The sequence below is a fragment of the Corvus brachyrhynchos genome, unplaced genomic scaffold, assembly GCF_000691975.1.
Source record: "Corvus brachyrhynchos isolate BGI_N302 unplaced genomic scaffold, ASM69197v1 scaffold280, whole genome shotgun sequence".
Taxonomy (NCBI): Eukaryota; Metazoa; Chordata; class Aves; order Passeriformes; family Corvidae; genus Corvus; species Corvus brachyrhynchos.
In genome coordinates this window covers 1,135,777-1,148,957 of record NW_008236198.1, presented here as the reverse complement: position 1 = coordinate 1,148,957, position 13,181 = coordinate 1,135,777, and the positions used below count along the sequence as shown (strand labels likewise).

At 43.7% G+C, this 13,181-nt stretch overlaps 1 protein-coding gene across 1 annotated transcript in view; it reads left to right on the top strand.

The window, feature by feature from the left end:
- Nucleotides 1–13,181, top strand: part of LRRC7 (leucine rich repeat containing 7) — a 107,581-nt gene that overhangs the window by 53,101 nt on the left and 41,299 nt on the right. Inside the window, exons 7-8 of the mRNA XM_017740637.1 lie at nucleotides 8,826–8,889; nucleotides 12,870–12,944. Coding sequence (XP_017596126.1) covers nucleotides 8,826–8,889; nucleotides 12,870–12,944 — 139 coding nt within the window. The remainder of the gene's footprint in view (nucleotides 1–8,825; nucleotides 8,890–12,869; nucleotides 12,945–13,181) is intronic.

The window sequence follows — 13,181 nt, the reverse complement described above, 5'->3', positions numbered from 1 at the left end:
ATGTGCTTTGTGTTAGGCAGAGCACTAAATCTGCTCTATTTCCTGCTAAATCCAGGTTGTTGGAAGATGTATCCATAGGAACTGGATGCAAAATGGTCTAAAATTACTGCAGAAATAGCAATTTAAGGCAATTCTGACTGTGGGTGATGAAAACATGGCAGGATATTCCCATTTTCCCCACAGAAAAGTTTTTAACCTGCTGAAAATATCTTCATGTTTGGCCCAAAGATCTTCCATGAAATCAAGGATTTATTTTCCCTCTGTGTGGTTGATCAGAGATTATCACTGATCATTTTCCAGGACCTTCTGAGCAGCTGGAAATATTTGGAAATCTCTGCTGGATGTTGCAGATAATTTCTGATATTTTATTAAGGCTCTAATTTGTCCAACAAAAAATAGAAAAATCTGGATTTTTTTTTTTTTTCTGGAATTTCTGTAAAATTTCAGAGCATTTGGGAGATTCTGACCGAGTTTTAATTTGGGAACTTTTACCCTGCTGGTGGCCTGTGCTGGGAAAAGTGCAGTGGGATTTCCTCCTCCTAAAAACCTCCTTAGCCCACCAATTTTCCTGATTTTTCAGCCCAGACATTCCTGAATCACAGCACATTCCCTCACTAAGGGGAATTTTGTATTTTCTGGGAATAGGCTCTGTCCTAAGTATTCATTTCTCTTCATGGTCAGCAGACCTGCTGCTCCTAAACTGATTTTCTGGGGATTTGAACACCCTGTTGGACTCCTGAGAGTGACCAGGAATATTCAGGAACCTCCCTGATGGCTTTTTTTTTTACCTCAGGAAAAATCTGGAATCTCCCCTGTGCTGCTGGTTGCTCCAAGCAGCCTGGAATTTTCAAAGACCTTGGAGTAAAGTCCAAGCCCTGAGCTGATCTCTGGGCAGGGGAAAACACCTTCCCGGGGTTCTGTGGGGTTTCTTCCCAAAGTCATCCATAAAACTGAGGGGTTGTGGGGAGCTCCTTTGGACCTGGAGGGGCTGGCAGGGATGAGAAAATCCCTGGATTTGCTGATCTCATCCTCTGACTCACTGGCTCCCAATAAAGTCGTGGCTCCTCAGCAGATCTTTGGGATTTTGGGCAGCCCTTGTTTTCCTGCTGGGAAAAGTGATGTCTGATAGATCATTTCCAGAGGAGTGAGCCCTGGTGTAGGAAAAAACCCAGGAATTCTCCTGGACTTCAGGATTAATTGGCTTTGTGAGGAGGAAAAGTTGCAGTCCTCAAAAACGGGAGAGGCTGTGGCATTCCAAGGGCACCAGCAATTAAAACTTGGGATTTCATGTGCAAAGTCCCGTCCCGAGGGACCAACAGGGATGTGGGGATAAATCAGGAGCTCTCCAGTCGGGAATGAGGCTGGGAATGAAGGATGGGAGTGCTTTAGAGGGGTGTAAAATGGACCCAGATGGATCTGTCACGGAGTGCTCAGCGGAGCCAAGGGAGCGTTCGTGGCACGGGGTGAGGGAAGAGGGAGAGCTCCTTTGGGAAAGCTCCCAGGGAAATGGGAAAGGCCGGAGCGGGTCCTGGCAGGAAAAACAGCGACTGCACAGCGACGGTGTGGGAGGGCCTGAAAGTAATGGTATTTCTGTGAAAAAAGGAGAACCGAGGGGAGACACTCCAGTGTTCGTGTGCGCACTGGGGAAACTGGGGACTGGGGAAACTGGGGACTGGGGAAACTGGGGCCTGGGGAAATGGACTGAGATCAGCCAGAAATGGCACATTCTGCCACAGATCACCTAAAGGCCTGTGAGTGAGTCCTGGCGCGGCTCAGCGCTCCCATCTCCTCTTTGTTTGGCTTGCTCTGTCCTTTGGGGCTTCCAAGCTGAAATTCCTGAAATAATCGGATTTTCCAGCCCTCTCTTCGCAGTTGGTTTGGTGCAACCTTCCACAATACTTCATCCCTGTCCTTTGGCTCCTGGCTGGAGTCAGGAATGAAAGGACTTCATGGGCGAGATGATGAGAATTGATGATGGTGGGGGGGATGGGGTTTTATTTTCCTTTTGTTAAAATCACCCATTTTATCTTGATCACTTTTCAGCCTTCGAATCGAAGCCAGTGTCCTGAATTCCTGATTGCACATTTTAGGCTCCGACTGTACCAAAGCATAACCACTGAAAATAGAGGGTTGATTTTATCCCTGGGAATTCCTGCTCATTCTGTTTGCTGTCAAAATTCAGATTTTCCTTGGAAAATCATTGTTTGGCTTTACCTCTTGTAGGTGATCAAATTTAGGAATTTTCTGCTTTGGCTTTTTCTCCAAAACCCTCGAGCTGGGCTGAATTTCTGGGGTTTAATTGCCACAATTTAAGGTACAAAAGGATTTCTGTGCACTCAAGCCCATAAAAAATAAATTTTCCTATTTTGGAGAATATTTTCCTATCGATGCTCCAATATTTTCCTCGATGAAGGGAAAATTGGATAAGTTTTCTTCTCATAATTGAAAAGCACACAAGGTCAGCCCAGTTAAAATTTTCCATTAAAAATATTGGAAGGAGAAATGGCCACAAGAAGGATCTTCCTCAATTAAGCTTCTCCTTCTGGGTAATGAATGAAGGGGTGAAAACCAGATTTTGGTGCAGATGTCATTGAAAATATCTGGTTTGGCTTCCCAATTATCTATTGGGAAAAAAGCTTGGGGGGAAAAATCCACATTTTTCACCCACAAGAATTTCCTCTTAGGAATTTCCATAAAATGGAACTTTCTCTGAATTCCAAGTGTGCTTTGAATTTTTTCTGTACAGACCATGTGAAAAAAATGACGTTTTTCTCTGACATTCATTCCATTTTTTTTTCCCCCCAGGCCTTCCCACTTCTTTCCATTTCTCTCTCTCCCCCCAAATTTAGAGGTAGACCCAAAGCTTTAATTTGAATTAACCCCATTGTGGATCTGCAGCAGTGAATGTGCCAGGTATCCATAACTACCCAAAATCGAGGGAAAAACCATATGGGAACAAGGCAGAGTGGGGAAGTTTTCCTGTTCTTGCTAAAATTCAGATTTCTTGGGATGATTTGCAGCTCCTATTTATGCTGGCGTTTTTAAAGGGCTGGGGCTGTGTATAAGGAGATTAAACACATTAAGGTTTTTAAGCAGTGTCATAAAAACTGTGTGAAAATCAGATTTTTGTTTTGTTTTGTTTTTAAAACAAAATCAAGTGAATTAGCCCAGATTCTTCCTATTATCAATAGCAGTGGCTGCTTTACAGAGGTCAGATTTGCAAATTTGTAGTTTCTAACCCTGTGGAATCACAATTTTTGTGCCCTTCTGTAGCCAAGACTTTGCTCCAAAGGGAGAAATGAAGTGAATAATCCAGAAATTCCAGGAAGACATTCCGAGATTACAAATGTCCCAATCCTTTACCTCCCTTCTGATGGGAATTTGCTGGATAAAAGTGGTTTTTACTTCCAGGAACCTGATCATTGAGTGGTCCCAAGCTTCCCTGAGCCTTACAAGTGTCGGTACCGTGAAATGCACGTTCCTCGCATCCTCAGCACTTCCCAAATCCCACTTTAGGAAGTTGCCTGGCAAAAATCACAGGGTTTTTTTTTTTTGAAGTGTGTTGAAGTCAGTGGAAGAGACAATTTAAATCAGCTGAGAATCTGTCCGGGGGGCGGCTGAATTTAGGGAGAAGCTTCACTTCCTCCTGCTATTTTTTGAGATGCTGCTCCACTTTCTCCCGAGTTTCTGATAAAGACGGGAAGTGTTTGCCACACTTTGGGTTTATAAACATTTCCAGGGTTCCTGGTGACCTGTTTTCCTCAAATAGCAGCTCTGGCTGACTTTGGGAACTCGCACTCCCCCCCAGCTTTACTACTCTGGCAGCACGTTATTAAAATATTGGCAATATTTGAATCAGCAACTGCTACTACGAGGTTTCCCTTCAGGGTTTTTTAAGCTGAATCCATTTGCTGCTCAGGGAAGAGGCTGGAAAATGTATTCCATTGTTTTGCTTTAGGAAAAAAGGCTTTTCCTATTTTTAAAGGGTGTAAAGCTGTCTGGAAAATTGCCTTAATTGTTCTTCATAGAATCCCAGAATTCCAGACTGGCTTGGGTTGGGAGGGACCTTAAATCCCATCCAGTTCCACGGGCAGGGCCACCTTCCATAGACCAGATGAGCTTCAAGGTCTTTTCCACGGAATTCTGGGATCCCGTGGTCTCCTTAGGAGCGCTGAATTTCAGAGGAAAGCTTGCTGGCCCCAAGTGCTGGGAGGGGAGAACGTTTACAGCCGTGGAGAATCACCCAACCTCACGCTCCTTTTGTTCCTCATTATCCCAAAATCCTGGGCTCCTCCCAGAACCCGGAGCTGAACACGCTGGAATTCCCTCTGCTAATGGGATTGGATTTGGTCACACTCCACCCCTGCTCTGCTGTCCCAGTTCATGGCACAGGGGAGTGGCTCCCAGGGCCGTTCCCGTTATCCTGGGTTAATCCCAGCCCTGCAGAATCCAAGCACCCTCACGCAATTCCAGCAGGGAGCCGCTGGAGTGCTGTGGGCAGCGGGATGGGGTTTCACCTATGGGATCACTTCTGGTTTTCACAGCTTGCAGGGAACTCCCAGCTCCTCCTGTACCCGGGTGCTTCGTGTCCCTGCCCCGTGGGAGAGTGGGATTGGCTCGGCCTGGCGCCCTGGGATGGGGGCTCTGGAATCCTGCAGGTTCTCACGGAGTAGGTTCTCATTTAGGGGTTTTTTTTCTCATTTAGGGATTTTTTTCTCTCATTTAGTAGGTTCTCAGTCGGTTCTCACTTAGGAGGTCCTCACTGCGTAGGTCCTCATTTAATAGGTTCTTTATCTCATTCAGTGGGTTCTCACTCGGAGGGTTTTTTCTCTCATTTAATAATAGGATTTCCCTCTCATTTAGGAGTTTTCTTCACTCATTTAGTAGGTTCTATCCCTCACTTAGTAGGTTCTCACTTAGGAGGTTTTTTCCCTTATTTATTAGGTTGTTTCTCTAATTTTGTAGGGTCTCAGTAGGTTCTTTCGCTCGGTGGGTTCTCATTTAGTAGGTTCTTATTTAGTAGGTTTTTTCTCTCATTTACTAGGTTCTCAGTAGGTTTTCTCTCATTTAGTAGGTTCTCAGTAGGTCATTTCTCTCATTTACTAGGTTTTTTTCTCATTTAGTAAGTCCTCACTTCGTAGATTTCTCTCAGTAGGTTCACATGTAGTAGTTCTCAATCATTTTCTTTCTCTTCCTTCCTGGCTTGGGTTGGGAGGCTCTCATTTAGTAGGATTTTTCTCTCATTTAGTAGGTTTTTCTTCTCCTTTAGTAGGGTTTTCTCTCAACAGGATTTTTCTCTCGTTTAGTAGGTTTTTTCCCTTAATAGGATTTTTCTTTCATTTACCTCTCATCTAGTGGGTTTTTTCTCTCATTTAATAGGGTTTTTCTCTCGTTTAGTAGGTTTTTCCTCTCCCTGAGTAAGGTGCTGGATTGTGGATGGTTTCCAGCCAAACCCTTGGAATGACATTTTGCCCTGTCACCATCTTAAGCCACACCAAAGAGTTCCTGCAGCTGCTCTGGCCTGGGAATTCCAGCTCATCCCTCCCAGGGCCATCCTGGGAGCTGTGTTCCTGCAGTGCATCCACCAGAATTCCCTAAAGTCGGGAAGCAGAGAGCCCCAAACCACTGCGGGACCTCGTGCTGCCTTTTCCATGAGCCTGGAAAAATTCCCTGCCCTCTGGAACTTTGTGTCAGCAGGAAAATAAAGATAATTCTGCAAAATTTTATGGCCCTCAACTGCTTTTATTCCTGCACATGGAAAACCGGATTGGTGATTGCTCCTGGATCCTCCTGGATCCTCCTGCCCATAATTCCAGAGGGATGTTTCAGGAGTGACCCGAAATTTTCCAGGTGTTCCTGCCCATTCCCAACCACTTCTCAAGGAAAATGCAGGTTGCTATTGAGCCCTGGCACTTTTGGTCTCAGATCCATCCCAGCCCAAATTTATTTCTCTGGCTTTCCTTTGGAAGTGATGCTGGGTTTGATCCCTGCTGCCCCCAGACCACGCTGCAGCAGGAGGAGGAATCAAAAGGACTCTGAAATGAGGAACTAAAATTCCTTTTCTCCTGTTTTTGGGTTCAGCTGACGGAGTCAACTTTGGGTTGTCAGATATTCCTTAATTCCCATCGAACCTGGTTCATCCCTGGGAATTATTCAGCACCTTAAATTAGATCTTCTCCTGTTCTCTGGCAAAATAAATGGGAAAGCAGGGCTAAAAGTGCATTTTAGGTCTCTCTTTACTCTCTGTTTGTTCGTTCCATGCAGAATTAGTACAGAAGAGCAGAAAGTGTGAGGAATTCTTTGGGGGTTTGAATAATATATAAACATAAAGGTTTATAAGAATAATGTCTTGCATATCCTGATGAAACTTTGGTTATTTTTAGTCAGTTTTTATTATGGGAAACTTGGGCTGCTTCTCCTCGAGGCGGTGGAGACAGAGATCCCAAGTACTGTTAAATAACCCAATTCATTTGATATTATAATTTGATATTAATTTCATGACTTGGTGGAGTCTCCATCCCTGGAAGTGATCAAAAAACCTTTGGATGTGGCATTTGGGGACATGGATCAGTGGTGACCATGGTTGGACTCGATGATCTCAGAGGGTTTTTCCAACCTTAACAATTCCATGATGTTATTATTGGAGGTATTTTCTCTGTGGCCTAAAGCAGAGGATTTTCCTGGTTATTTGAATTATTTACAATTTTTAGATAAATGGCTTCTAAATAAGGCAGCAAAGTCAAACCTACAAGACCATGAGAAGTTAAATTAAGCCATTAATGTGATTAGCAGGAATTGTAATTAATACCCCTGGATTGTATCATGTGAGTTGTAATTTATGGAGCGGGGATGGTTTAAAATGTTCATTTTTCACCAAGGATTCCATAGTTTCTCTGCTGGTTTCCATGCCTTTGTAGTCTTTTAAAAATCACATTCCCGTGTTTAAAAATCATTAAAAAATAAAGTCACCTGATTCTGAACCTCATGGGAATTCCACCCTCACAGCCCAAAATCCCCTGAATGGAGGCACTCATGAATGGAAGGACAGCTCCAAACGGGATCCCAATAAAGATTTGGGGGGAATCTTCATTTGCCACTTCCGTGAGCACATTAATTCTCTGCCATTACATCATTTAAGCAATGAAGATTTAACTGAGCATTACTCATAATTGCTCCTTTCCTGATCCACCTCTATACAATGACCCCACATAAAAACCAGAATGAAGCTTTCCATGAGAGAAATATAAGTCATTACACGAAAGAGATAAAAATATCAACAGCTAATGGAAAAATCTCATTTTCCACTGGAACATTGGCAGAGCTTCTTTTGATGGAGCCCCAACTCCCTGAAACTAATCTGCCCCCACATCAATTTTAGTTTCTGGAACTGTTTATTTGACTGTAGAAATGGCACAAATAATGGTCAAAAGTTGCATTTTAAGCTGAATTTACAGTAGAACAACAAAAGCTGTCAAAGTTGTGTTCAAAAGAATTTGGGATGACAGACAAAGGTTTTACCAATTTGAGTGTATTTTATCTCTGAAGAGTTTCAAGATTCAATCATTGAAAGTCTATAATAGAAATACCTAAAATAGAAAAATAGATATCAGATAATATATAATGTGTATAATAATTAAAATATTAGCTATAATGGTATGTTGTGATCTATTTCAGTGGGGTTTATTTCCCTGTTTCTGTGGGGTTTATTTCCCTGGTTTTGTGGGGTTTATTTCCCTGTTCCTGTGGGATTTATTTCCCTATTTCCATGGAGTTTATTTTCCAATTTCAGTGAAGTTTGCTTCCTAATTCTGTGGGGTTTCTTTCCCTGTTTTTGTGGGGGTTGTTTCCATATTTTTGTGGGTTTTTTTTTCCCTGTTTTTGTGGGGGTTATTTCCATATTTCTGTGGGGTTTCTTTCCCTGTTCCTCTGAGTTTATTTCCTGGTTCTGTGGGGTTTACTTCCCCATTTTAACGAAGGAAAAGTGGAATTTGCTGGCAGTAAAAATGCAGCAGTGCTCTGAGCACAGCCTGCTTGGGCCGTGACTGAAATGCTGAACCAAGGCTCTGGTTTTCAGCCACAGCATTTCAATAATAATCAGTTTTACCTCTGGTACAAATTGCAGAGATAAAATGGTTGATATTTCAGATCACAGCAATTAAGGCTGTGCTAATTTTTTGATTAGGATCTGATTACCTCAGGAGGCCTCTGAACTGCCTGTTGCCGTTCATGTTAAATGACTTAATTATTTTTATCCTCTCTTTTTCACTGCACCCCCCAAACCCAGTGTGGTGTTGGGAGCACTTTGGTCTGTCAGGGCTTAAGGAGAAATTCTGCACTTGGGATAAAACCCTGCTCTGTTTTTGCTCATGGAAACAAAGGCAAAAATTGATTTATTGACTTTGAACTTGATTAAAGCTGAACCTCAGGGCAGGGGCAGCCACGCTGGGGACCTGGCCCAAGAGTCCAAACGCTTTCTAGTGGTTTCTAAAAAACCACAACAAATGCATAAATCTCTATCAAAAAGCCACTGTTTCTGTTATATTTCATTTCAATCACTTATTAATATAACATGGGGCATTTTCCCTGAGGTAATATGCAAAACTCTACCAAGATTTGTTTGTTTCTGTATAAAAATAACTGTTGCTGGCTTTTGAGTTCAAGAACCTCAGTTAATGTCTCAAGGATTGTTTAAATTTGCATCAGCATCAAAATGGTGCAATTCTTTTTTGCCATAACAATATCAATGCAGCTTTATTTTTATCCCAGCAAAATCTGACATTTTGCAAGTTAAAATCTCATTTTAAGTCTTTCCTAATCTGTTCCAGGTCAATGCACAAACTGACTCAGCTGGAGAGGCTCGATCTGGGCAATAATGAGTTCTCTGAGCTGGTAAGAAATGCTCCTGTTTCTAATGGGAATCCTGTGGGGTTTGGATGCTCTGTCCATGGGGCATTAATGCTTTTACTGGAAAGGCTTTGTTGGATCGTGGCCTTGGGCAAGGGACATATTTCCCTGTCCCATGGAAGGTGTTTCGTACTGCTGAGGGGAATGTTGGTGACCAAATGTGCTTCATCCCCATCAGGATTTTTTCCTCAGCTCAAGGTCGCTGAGCATTCCCCCTCTGAGCAGGTTGTTACTCCTGGGATGCTCCCTGGGGGATGGATTGAGGATCTCAGGATGAATTATTGTGTCAGTTAGGGGCTGATTTCTTAATGTCGTTCATTATATCTTGGAAATAATAGAGACTGCTATCACCAATGATTAGAAATTGCTTTTTATTAGCAAGCTGTGGCTGCTCCTGGATCCCTGGAAGTGTCCAAGGCCAGGCTGGACGGGGCTTGGAGCAGCCTGGGACAGTGGAAGGGGATGGAATGGGATGGGATTTAATGTCCCTCCCAACCCAAACCAGTCTGGGCTTCTGTGATTCCAGAAGAGGTAACTTTGGGACTCCCAAAGGAGTTTCTGTCCCTAACTCGTCCCCAAAATCAGAATTAATTTCCTTGAGATTTAAATCTTCTGGGAATTTTCTCTGTTGTCAGCACAGAAGGTAGAAGATGCTGTTGCTGGGGAGTCCTGGAAGACCAGGATCAGAGATTACAGCCCTACAAGGGAATAGTTCCTGTAGCTTTAGTTAAAACTGAGATAATTCCACTTCAAACAAACCCTGAAATGTCACCTGGTGGTAAAAAGCTGTAGCAAAGTCTTTATGTCTGTTTTATGGAGTAACTCCCACCCTGTTCCAGGCTGCTCGTTTATTCCATGCAGGAGAAAAGAGAGGCTTTAACTCAGGTTTTTAATTAAAATCTTCAGCGTGGATAAACAGAACAAAATTTTCAGAAGTGCTGCTTGGAATTTTAATTGTAGGAATTAAATCCTTTCCGAGTTCAGAGTGTCTCTTCTGGGGGTGGCTGGGGTTTGTGGTGTTTGAAAAGAATTGGACAATATTCCGTATTTTTCCATGGCAGCAGAGTGATCCCACAAGTGATAGATGAGGAGAGGGGTGGCCCCATCCTGCTGTTAGGGCCAGAATTCCCAAGGTGACTCATTTTTCAGGCAGCTGCTCCAAAAATGTAGGAACTGGAGCCAAATGGGCCAAGAGGCCAAGGAACAGTGGGAATCTGCAGGGATGCCTTAGGAAAAGTGGCACTAGTTAAACTCACACCTAGGAAAAAAGGATTAGAAGGTCCTGTGTTCATGGGTCCTGAAAATCTGATCTGGGTTTCCATAGAAATCTCCTTTTTATTGGAGGAAGATGAGTCGGTGGTGTGGGAGAGCTTCATTTCTTTGGTGTCCAGGGACTGTTGTGGCCCTTCCCTCAGACCTGGAAAAGTCCATGCCCTTCCTGCAGCCAGATGGAGCCACGGGCACGAGGCTGCCATGGCCAAAACGAAATAATTCCGTTCATCCACTCTGCTGGGAACAAGATTCCCGAATCCTGGGAGACGCGCGCGTTCCTGGAATGCAAATTGTGGCTCCCTAAATAGCAGCTGTATCCAAGATGTAATCAAGGAAGGGAAGAGGCAGCTCCTGTCATGGCTCTGCAGGAGCAGTGAATCCCAAGGTTTGGCATCTCCCTGGTTTTGGGGAGTCAAACCTGGCCCTGGGAAGAGGAGGAGCAGCAGCTCTGCCTGGAGCAGGTGAACGCTGGTCCCAGCAAGGACCAGCTTTGCTAAGTTTGGCTTCTCTCCATCCGGTTCCAGAGGTTCAGGAGTCTGCAGCCAGCAGCAAGGCTTTGGGAGGGATTCAGGGAGGGAAGAGGTAAAGGTGGGGAGAGAAGGAAAAGGAAAGAGGATCAAATAGAATGTAATTTTATCAAAAAGTCATGTGAATCTTCCATTCAGACTCCATCCCAGGAAGCTTTTCTGTATGGAAAGGGTTCCAGACCATGGAACAGGCTCTTGGAGAGGAAGATTAAGGAACATTTGGACAATTCCCTGAATAATACCGTTTAAGATTTGGTCAGACTGAATTGAACAGGGAGTTGGACTGGGTGGTCAATGTAAAACCCTTCCAGCTGTTCTTGTTCCTGTTCCTGTTCTTATTCCTGTTCCTATTCCCATTCCTGTTCCTGTTCTTGTTCCTGTTCCCATTCCTGTTCCTGTTCCCGCTCCTGTTCCTGTTCCCGTTCCTGTTCCTGTTCCTGTTCCCATTCCTGTTCCTGTTCCTGCTCCTGTTCCTGTTCCCGTTCCTATTCCTGTTCCTGTTCCCATTCCTGTTCCTGTTCCCATTCCTGTTCCTGTTCCCGTTCCCGTTCCTATTCCTATTCCTGTTACTGTTCCTATTCCTGTTCCCATTCCCATTCCTGTTTCTGTTCCTGTTCCTATTCCTGTTCTTGTTCCCGTTCCTATTCCTGTTCCTATTCCCATTCCTGTTCCTGTTCTTATTCCCATTCCTATTCCTTTTCTGTCCTGTTCCTATTCCCATTCTACTCTGTTCCAATTGTAGCAGCCTAAGTGGAAAATGAAGATATTCCCCAAACAGACCCGAACCAAAGCATTTCTGACAGACACAAACAAGGTTTTCATGCCACTTTAGTACCAACCCATCCACGAGATCTCATCTGGATCGTGGAGTGCCATCATGTGGAATATTCCATGGTGCTCCATAGTAACGGGAAATCCCATCATGCTGGGAAATTATAATCCAAGAAATTCCCCGTCAAAGTGTGCTCTGTACAGGGGCCTTGGAGAAAGGTGTCTGTTAATGAGAGGGATTTAAGAGCAAATTAAAGTTGAGAGGGGAAATTATGATTATCCATAATGACCTCAGCCCGTGAACACTCCAGAGGGATAAAGAGACATTAATCAGCGCAGGAACAAATAGTAGCAAATGACCATTAATCAATTTAGCCTGGAAATTAGAAGTGGTTTTAATCACTGAAGGACAGCAGAATTTCAATGGATTTAACAGAGGCAAAATAAATCATCTTTAAAATGTTCACCAATAGTTTTTAATAGAACTCATTATGTGGAGATGTGGAAAACAAGGAATGAGTTCTCCACCTTATCAGCTTTGTTCTTACCTGATGAGACACCAGGAGCTCCTCCCACAGTTCCTGGGCAAGTGGAAAATCAGATTTCTTCTGGGAGTGGCAGCATTCCAAACCAGACCACACGGACCAGCTCGAGGTCTCTCTTATGGTCTGAAGGTCCATTTGTTCCTGCCTGCGTTGGAATCATTCCAGGGCAATTGTACTGCTTCCAAATGCTGGAACCTGATTTGGAATGGACTATTTCATGGAATATTTCATGGCATATTTAATGCCAGGTTCTGCCAGGCTTTGAAAAAAATCTCTACAACTTGAGAGGGCAAAGGCAAATTCCAGGTCTTGGTTTGCTGTGGAAAGTGTTTCATGGGAAAGGAAAACACTGCTGAGGAAACCTGGGAATATATATTGACCTGGATTTGTAGTTCTGGATTTTCCCAGCTGTAAGGAGTGAGGAGTGATTCGGGGACTTGCCTTTTTCAGCCTCTCTCCCTGGTACCCTGAGGTGCTGAAAAGAATGAACCAGATGAAAGTTTAATTTTGCAGCTCCAGGTTTTATCAGTGCCCATGATCCCTGGTGCATCCTGACTCCCGGGTGTGCCAGCTGCAGATATTAAATCTCCCAAGGATGTGTCCTTTCCACTCATTCCTTCTGCAAAAGCTGCTGAAATGTTACACGTTTTGATGAAGAGCAGCAGTGGTTAAATTACACGAAGGGAATGTTCTCTCCTTGTCCTTGAGCACCTGAAAGGCTGAGGGGGGCTGTAAAAAACCAAAGGGAAGTGAAGAGGGAAGCTTTTTTGTTAAGAAAATACTGATTTTTATTTAACTAAAGAAATACTGCTTTATTTAGCTGCCCATAATTATTTGTTCTTCTCCCCAGCCCGAGGTTCTCGAACAAATCCAGAATCTAAAGGAGTTGTGGATGGACAATAATTCCTTGCAAGTGCTACCTGGGGTATGGACATTTATTTTGTGGAATTATTGGGTGGTTTGGTGATTGCCTGGTGGGGAACACCTGCATTTCCTGGGTGGGTGCACATATTCATTAATGAATGAATGAATGAATGAATGAATGAATGATTATAAAAGTTATGGGATGGTTCAACACAGAAAAGCTCCACCTGCCTGCTGGGAGGTGGGAATTGGGAATATCCCTTGGATCTGTGTCCAGCTGGAGAAATAGCTGCAGGCC